At 51.4% G+C, this 9,003-nt stretch overlaps 1 protein-coding gene across 4 annotated transcripts in view; it reads left to right on the top strand.

The window, feature by feature from the left end:
* The window catches only part of klhdc3 (kelch domain containing 3), a 102,315-nt gene extending 100,636 nt beyond the window's left edge, over nt 1–1,679 (top strand). For all 4 annotated transcript variants that reach the window (XM_060822542.1, XM_060822547.1, XM_060822541.1 and 1 more), the window contains one exon: nt 1–1,679. This exon is cut by the window's left edge and continues 6 nt beyond it. In XM_060822542.1, the coding sequence (XP_060678525.1) occupies nt 1–61 (61 nt within the window). In that variant the 3' untranslated portion in view covers nt 62–1,679.
* The last annotated feature ends 7,324 nt before the right edge of the window (nt 1,680–9,003 follow it).

Genomic DNA, 9,003 nt, shown 5'->3' with positions numbered 1-9,003 from the left:
GCTGACTGCAATGACCACAAACAGCAATATCAGCCGGCCAATCTTCTCCTCTCATGGCTAAACACCGTCTTCTCATTGACTCAGCTCCTTGACACTGTTCCTCATCTGGAGGGAGGGAGGGAGGGAGGGGGCGTTCTGAGGTGGGGTGGGAGGAGACCGAGAGGATCAAATATGCAAACATCACTTTGACAGCAACCTGGAAACAGCCACCACCCTCCCGGTTTGGAAGATTGCATTAATGTTGTTTTGCACAGAGCTGGAATAATGCAGTGATTGAGTGATCGGAAATATATATTTTGGTGTGACGACAGGAGAGTGTGTAGACTACCTGCTGGTCATTGTGGGTGTTTGAACACAGAACTTGCGTTGGATGCTTTTACCTAAAGGTGCTCTGATGAATATACCTCACGTTCACAGTTAGCCACTTCTCCAGAGACTCCCTGCACTGAGGGACAAGTTGTGGCTTTTCATTTTCTGGGAAACCGTCCTGTCGGCCCTGGAGGAAGGGCGAATGTAGAAATTACAAATGGAAGTCAGTTTCATTCCCACCTCCAGGCTGACCTGGTTCGCAATCCCATATGGACAGGCTGACCACTCCGAAGCTGCCTCTGAATGTCACCTCCTGCCTGTTTCACACCTTCCTCGTCCCTCCTCATTTCCCCAGGATCGGGGAGGGGAGGGGAGGGGGGGCTGACACACCCTGAGACTGGGACATCCCACTCTGACAAAACCTGGCGTTCGAAGGAACGGCCGCTGGACCATGGAGGTGTTGCTCAGAGAGGGGACTGAGAGGCCTCAGCGATAGCAGATGTACCTACACACCAAGATGTTGATTGTCCATCTATATCCGACACAAAGTTCCCACCCTGTCCTGGTGTCATGTGGGATCCTGTCTGGTTCTGTGACTCAGTGGCCCAGTCTTTGTCCCCTTCACTCCTGGAGGGAGCAGTCTCCCGACCCAGTGACCATTCCAGGATTTGGAGACTGGCCTCAGTATCTGAGTGTCACCAGTGACCCAGTATCAGACAGAAGCTCAGCTCAGATCAGTGCAGCGATGCCTTTGTCCATCCACCTTTCAGCAAGGTGGGGGGGGGTTACTGGTTTAAGTAATGTTGCTTCCTGCTCCTGAACCCATGGCTGTAGGTTAATGCTGGTGTCACTAACTATGTACAGGCCTTTATGGTGAGCACAGTGAGGAACTACAGGAGAAGGGTTCTTACACATACCGATGATGATGTAGCTTTTGGAATCTGATGGTCAGTTACACCCCCTGGGATTGCATCTCCTCTTGCCCCCTGGGATGGGTTTCTCGCGATCAATGCACACTGATCTCTCCCAGGCTTCGATCTGCATTGGCCTTCCCGGCCACGGCCTGGTCCAGCTGCCGGCCAGTTCTGAGTGGACAGTGGAACCATCTCCAGGTAATGGAAGGGAGCTGGTGATGAGCTGAGCGTGGGACAGAGCCTGCAGTACATGAACCCGGACTGGTTACTGGGTCACTGCAAACGCTGGAAGACCGAGAGAGATTCAGCCTCCAGCTCCTGTGGCTAGCGTCCAACTCTGAAAACACACAACACCCAGCCTCCAGCACCAATCACGTCATCTTTAACTTCCCTTTTTGTAAAAACAGATTTGTCACTGCACGTGTATATAAAAGAAATAAAACTGGCATTTTATCACCCAGTGTGGTCTTCTCTATTTTGTTCTGGGTGTGTGTGAGAGAGAGTTTGTTTTCTGTTGGGAGGTAGGGCTGTGTCGCTGCTACAGTAAGTGCTATGCAGGCCACTCCTTGAGACTGTCCCACACGACCAGGAGGAGGTGATTGAGCTGTTCCAATTGTGTGTCAGAGCCCCTTCACTATCAGGGCACCTTTAACATCAACGAACATCAGCGTCACCTTCTGCAGCTCATCTGGCTACAGCAGTGTCTGTGCAGTCAGCTTTCTATCTTTCTCACTCTCACACACTCACACTCAGCTTTCACTCTCTCTCTCCCTCTGTCACTCTCACACTCAGCTTTCACTCTCTCTCTCCCTCTGTCACTCTCACACTCAGCTTTCACTCTCTCTCTCTCTCCCTCTGTCACTCTCACACTCAGCTTTCACTCTCTCTCTCTCCCTCTGTCACTCTCACACACAGCTTTCACTCTCTCTCAGCTTTCACTCACTCTCTCTCTCTCCCTCTGTCACTCTCACACTCAGCTTTCACTCTCTCTCTCCCTCTGTCACTCTCACACGCAGCTTTCACTCTCTCTCAGCTTTCACTCTCTCTCTCTCTCCCTCCGTCACTCTCACACTCAGCTTTCACTCTCTCTCTCCCTCTGCCACTCTCACACTCCCTCTCTCTGTCTTTCATTCTTTCCCTTTTTCTCTCCCACTCTCTCTCTCCTTCTCGCCCTTACCCCCTGCCTATCTCCCACAACAGCGATAGTGTCCCCCTTGTCCTTACCTACCATCCCATCAGCATCCACATCCAGAGGGACATTACCTGCCATTTCCGTCACCTCCTGCAAGATGCCACCACCCGACACATATTCCCCTCCCCGTTTTTTGTCAGCTTTCCACAGGGACCGTTCCATCTGGGACACACTGGCCCACCCTTACTCCAATCCTGACACCTCCCCACAGCGTCACGGCACCATCCCCTGCTATCAGCAAAGGTGTAATCCCTGTCTGTAATCACTCACAGCAGATTCTGGTCCCCACGCTATGGGAAGGATGGGATTGTCCTGGAAGGGGGTGCAGAGGGAGACCCCCCCAGGATACTCCCTGGGATGGAGTGTCTCCGTGATGGAGAGAGGCTGGATAAGCTCAGGATGGTTTCTTTAGAGACGGCTGAGGGGGGGGCTGATCGAGGTGTGTCAGATAGTGAGGGGCATGGACAGGGTGGGGAGAGAGCGGCTACTCCCCCTGGGTAAAGGGTCAGGAACAAGGGAGCAGCATTTACAGGTGAAAGGTCAGCAGGTTCAGAGGGGATTTGGGGGAAATGATTTTCACCCAGAGGGTGGGTGGGGGAGTTGGGAATGCGCTGTCTGGGGGGAAGGGGGAGGGGGGCGTGGGGTTGAGGTAGGAAACCTCACACCCTTTAAACAGAGTACTTCATGTGGCATAGCATTCAGGGGCTAGTGTGGGGAAGTGGGACTAGTTTAGGTTGGTCAGCACTGACCCGATGGACCAAAGGGCCTCTACAGTGTTTTATGACTCCTCCTCCCTCCTCACTATCCAAAGCCCCAAACATACCTTCCGGGTGAAGCAGAGATTTACCTGCGTTTCACTGAATCCACTCTCCTGCATTCCCTGCTCACAATGTGGTCACCTCCTCTGTACAGAAACTCTTCCTAACCTGCAATCTTCTTCTGACCTCTCCGCCCCCACCCCACTCTGGCGTATCACCCTCACCTTGACCTCCTTCCACCTATCACATCTCCAATGTCCCTCCTCCCTACCTTTTATCTTAGCCTGCTGGACACACTCTCCTCATTCCTGAAGAAGGGCTTATGCCCGAAACGTCGAATTTCCTGTTCCTTGGATGCTGCCTGACCTGCTGCGCTTTAACCAGCAACACATTTTCAGCTCTGATCTCCAGCATCTGCAGACCTCACTTTTTACACAATGTGGTCTCCTCTACATTGGGGGAATGTAGACTTGGTGACCACTTCACAGAACATCCAAGTTCTGTCTGCCAAAAGGACCCTGAGCTTCCAGTTGCCGGCTACTTTAACACCCCTCCTCCCGCTTCCTGGTCAATATCTCTGTCTCGGCTTGCTGCAGTGTTCCAGTGAAGCTCAGCACATGCTGGAAGAACTGCACTTCATTTTCTGCTTGGCAACTCTGCACTCAATATTGAGTTCAATAAATGTCAGAGCCTGATTCTCTCCGTCCATGTTTGTTCCCTACCCCACCCATCCTCCCATTTTCACCCCCTCCTTGTCCCATTTTCAGCCCCCCCTCCTTGTCCCATTTTCACCCCCTCCCTTTTTTCACCCCCTCCCATTTTCACCCCCTCTTGTCCCATTTTCACCCCCTCCCATTTTCACCCCCCTCCCATTTTCACCCCCCTCCTTGTCCCATTTTCACCCCCCTCCCATTTTCACCCCCCTCCCATTTTCACCCCCTCCTTGTCCCATTTTCACCCCCCTCCCATTTTCACCCCCCTCTTGTCCCATTTTCACCCCCCTCCCATTTTCACCCCCCTCTTGTCCCATTTTCACCCCCCTCCTTGTCCCATTTTCACCCCCCTCCTTGTCCCATTCTCACCCCCCCGTCCCATTTTCACCTCCTCCTTGTCCCATTTTCACCCCCCTCCCATTTTCACCCCCTCCTTGTCCCATTTTCACCCCCCTCCCATTTTCACCCCCCTCTTGTCCCATTTTCACCCCCTCTTGTCCCATTTTCACCCCCTCCCATTTTCACCCCCTCTTGTCCCATTTTCACCCCCCTCCTTGTCCCATTTTCACCCCCTCCTTGTCCCATTTTCACCCCCCTCCCATTTTCACCCCCTCCTTGTCCCATTTTCACCCCCTCCCATTTTCACCCCCTCTTGTCCCATTTTCACCCCCCTCCTTGTCCCATTTTCACCCCCCTCCTTGTCCCATTTTCACCCCCCTCTGAGTCCACACAATCACCTATTGAACACTTTTCCCCAGCTTACTATCAGCACTCCCTTTGTCTATCTATCCTTCTCTCTCTCTCTCTCTCTCTCTCTGTAAATGTGTTGCTGGTCAAAGCACAGCAGGCCAGGCAGCATCTCAGGAATAGAGAATTCGACGTTTCGAGCATAAGCCCTGATGAAGGGCTTATGCTCGAAACGTCGAATTCTCTATTCCTGAGATGCTGCCTGGCCTGCTGTGCTTTGACCAGCAACACATTTGCAGCTGTGATCTCCAGCATCTGCAGACCTCATTTTTTACTCTCTCTCTGTAGGCTCTATCTCTACCTATTGTTTACTCCTTCCCCTTCTCCCACCCCACCTTCAGCATATAGATCAACCTTTTCCTAGCTACATTCAATCCTGAAGAAGGGTCACGGGACCCGAGACGTTAACTCAGCTTAATCTCCGGACCTGTTGTGTTTATCTAACAATTTCTGATTTTGTTAGGAATATAACACTTCAATTAAAAAAGAGGAGACAAATGCAGGTAACTATCAACCAGTTAGCTTAATGCCTGTAATTGGGAAAAGAAGGATGCATCAGCAGAGCTTTTAGAAATATATAATATGATCAAGCAGAGTCAATGTTGCTTCATGAAGGGGCAGTTGTGCCTGACAAATTTACTAGAATTCTTTGAGGAGGGAACTCACAGGATAGTTAAAGAATTTGCAATATATTTGGATTTTCAGAAGACATTTGACAAGGTACCAAGGTCCTAGGGAGTGTTGCTGAACAAAGAGACCTTGGAGTGCAGGCTCATAGCTCCTTGAAAGTGGAGTCGCAGGTAGATAGGGTAGTGAAGAAGGCGTTTGGTATGCTTTCCTTTATTGGTCAGAGTATTGAGTACAGGAGTTGGGAGGTCATGTTGCGGCTGTACAGGTCATTGGTTAGGCCACTGTTGGAATATTGCGTGTAATTCCGGTCTCCTTCCTATCGGAAAGATGTTATGAAACTTGAAAGGGTTCAGAAAAGATTTACAAGGATGTTGCCAGGGTTGGAGGATCTGAGCTACAGGGAGAGGCTGAACAGGCTGGGGCTGTTTTCCCTGGAGTGTGGGAGGCTGAGGGGTGACCTTATCGAGGTTTACAAAATTATGAGGGGCATGGATAGGATAAGTAGACAAAGTCTTTTCTCTGGTGTAGGGGAGTCCAGAACTAGAGGGCATAGGTTTAGGGTGAGAGGGGAAAGATATAAAAGAGACCTAAGGGGCAACTTTTTCACACAGAGGGTGGTACGTGTATGGAATGAGCTGCCAGAGGAAGTGGTGGAGGCTGGTACAATTACAACATTTAAGAGGCATTTGGATGGGTATATGAATAGGAAGGGTTTGGAGGGATATGGGCCGGGTGCTGGCAGGTGGGACTAGATTAGGTTGGGATATCTGGTCGGCATGGACAGGTTGGACCAAAGGGTCTGTCTCCGTGCTGTATGTCTCTATGACTCTTAGGCTACTTAATAACAGTACATGGTGTTAGAGGGAGTATATTAGCTTGGATAGAGGATTACAAAATGAATAGAAGATAGAAAATTGGAAAAAAGTAGGCATTTTCGGGATGGGAACCTGTACCACAGGGATCAGTGCTGGAGCCAAAGTTGTTTACAATATATATTAATGACTTGGATGAGGAAAATGAATGGCTTAACGCTGTGTATGTGGATCAGACAGAGAGAGATGGGAAGGTAAGTGGTGAGGGTGATAAAAAGAGGGATACAGACAGACAGAGAGAGTGAGAGCTGAAAATGTGTTGCTGGAAAAGCGCAGCAGGTCAGGCAGCATCCAAGGAGCAGGAAATTCGACGTTTCAGGCATAAGCCCTTCATCAGGAAGAAGGGCTTATGCCCGAAACGTCGATATTACTGCTCCTTGGATGCTGCCTGACCTGCTGCGCTTTTCCAGCAACACATTTTCAGCTCTGATCTCCAGCATCTGCAGACCTCACTTTCTCCTCCAGACAGAGACAGTGGGTAAAACGTGCAGATGGATTAGATGTGGAGTAGTGGGAGGTGATGCCCTTGGGTGGGAAGGGTAGGAGAGCAGGATAGTATTTAAACAGAGAAAGCTAAAAGCTACAGAACACGGATCTGGGAGCCCTTGTGCATGAATCACTAAAACATACGGAGCAGGAGTGGGCCGTCTGGCCCTGTACGCCCGCTCTGACATTCAGTACAGTCATGGCTGACCTTTCTGTGGTCTCAGCTCCCAACCCTCAGGGTGAAGAAGTTCCTCCTCAGCTCATTCCTAAATCTGTTCTCCCTAATTTTGAGTCTGTGCCCTCTTGTCCTAGTTTCACCCACCAGTGGAAACATCCTCCCAACATCTATCTTATCTATTCCCTTCATCATTTTATACGTTTCTGGAAGATCCTCTCTCATTCTTCTGAATTCCAATGAACACAGAACAGGCCCTTCGGCCCTCGATGTTGCGCTGACCTGTGAACTATTCTCAGCTCGTCCCCCACACTATCCCAAAATCATCCATGAGCTTATCCAAGGATTGTTTAAATCTCCCTAATGTGGCTGAGTTGACTACATTAGCAGGTCGGGCATTCCACACCCTTACCATTCTCTGAGTAAAGAACCTGCCTCTGACATCTGTCTTAAATCTATCACCCCTCAATTTGTAGTTATGCCCCCTCATACACGCTATCGTCATCATTCTAGGAAAATGTCCACCCTATCTAATCCTCTGATCATCTTGTATGTCTCTATCAAATCCCCTCTTAGCCTTCTTCTCTCCAATGAGAACAGACCCAAGTCTCTCAGCCTTTCCTCATAAGACCTTCCCTCCAGACCAGGCAACATCCGGGTAAATCTCCTCTGCACCTTTGCTTCCTGTTGGTTAACCAATCCTCTCTCCATGTTGCCTGAAGCGTCCACGTTCAGTGGGGAACAGGGAAGGAACAGGTGGGGTGTTTTGCTAAAACCTCACCAAGGCCCTGGTCAGAGCCCAGCTGGGTCCTGTCAGCACCTTCAGGCCCCGTTACCTGAGGGAAGACAGACTGACATTGGAGACAGTCCAGACAAAGTTCACTCAGCAGGGCCTGGGCAGACAGGGACTGAGGAGGAGGAGGAGGGGGTGAGGAGGAGGGGGTGAGGAGGACGGGGTGAGGAGGAGAGGTGGGGGGGGAGGTTGGGCCTGAACTCGGTGCGGGTTGAGAAGGCGTGGAGATGACCTTATGGACACGTACACGATTCCTGGGTGGGCAGACAGGGGAGATGTTTACAGGGTGTTTCACCTTGTGGGAGAATCTCGGATCGGGCCGAATACTCAGCAACACCTCGACTTCACTTCCTGGCTGCAAATTCTGGGACTGGGACATCAGCGCAGTGATTGGACAGTGTGCAGGATCACAGCAGCTGGGACTGGGACATCAGCGCAGTGATTGGACAGTGTACAGGATCACAGCAGCTGGGACTGGGACATCAGCGCAGTGATTGGACAGTGTGCAGGATCACAGCAGCTGGGACTGGGACATCAGCGCAGTGATTGGACAGTGTACAGGATCACAGCAGCTGGGACTGGGACATCAGCGCAGTGATTGGACAGTGTGCAGGATCACAGCAGCTGGGACTGGGACATCAGCGCAGTGATTGGACAGTGTGCAGGATCACAGCAGCTGGGACTGGGACATCAGCGCAGTGATTGGACAGAGTGCAAGATCACAGCAGCTGGGACTGGGACATCAGCGCAGTGATTGGACAGTGTGTAGGATCACAGCAGCTGGGAGTGGGACATCAGCGCAGTGATTGGACAGTGTGCAGGATCACAGCAGCTGGGACTGGGACATCAGCGCAGTGATTGGACAGTGTACCCGATCACAGCAGCTGGGACTGGGACATCAGCGCAGTGATTGGACAGTGTGGAGGATCACAGCAGCGGGGACTGGGACATCAGCGCAGTGATTGGACAGTGTGCAGGATCACAGCAGCTGGGACTGGGACATCAGCGCAGTGATTGGACAGTGTGCAGGATCACAGCAGCTGGGACTGGGACATCAGCGCAGTGATTGGACAGTGTGCAGGATCACAGCAGCTGGGACTGGGACATCAGCGCAGTGATTGGACAGTGTACCCGATCACAGCAGCTGGGACTGGGACATCAGCGCAGTGATTGGACAGTGTACCCGATCACAGCAGCTGGGACTGGGACATCAGCGCAGTGATTGGACAGTGTGCAGGATCACAGCAGCTGGGACTGGTACATCAGCGCAGTGATTGGACAGTGTGTAGGATCACAGCAGCTGGGACTGGGACATCAGCGCAGTGATTGGACAGTGTGTAGGATCACAGCAGCTGGGACTGGGACATCAGCGCAGTGATTGGACAGTGTGCAGGATCACAGCAGCTGGGACTGG

Source organism: Hemiscyllium ocellatum, unplaced genomic scaffold (genome assembly GCF_020745735.1).
Source record: "Hemiscyllium ocellatum isolate sHemOce1 unplaced genomic scaffold, sHemOce1.pat.X.cur. scaffold_1084_pat_ctg1, whole genome shotgun sequence".
Lineage (NCBI taxonomy): Eukaryota > Metazoa > Chordata > Chondrichthyes > Orectolobiformes > Hemiscylliidae > Hemiscyllium > Hemiscyllium ocellatum.
This window is presented reverse-complemented; position numbering and strand designations above follow the sequence as displayed.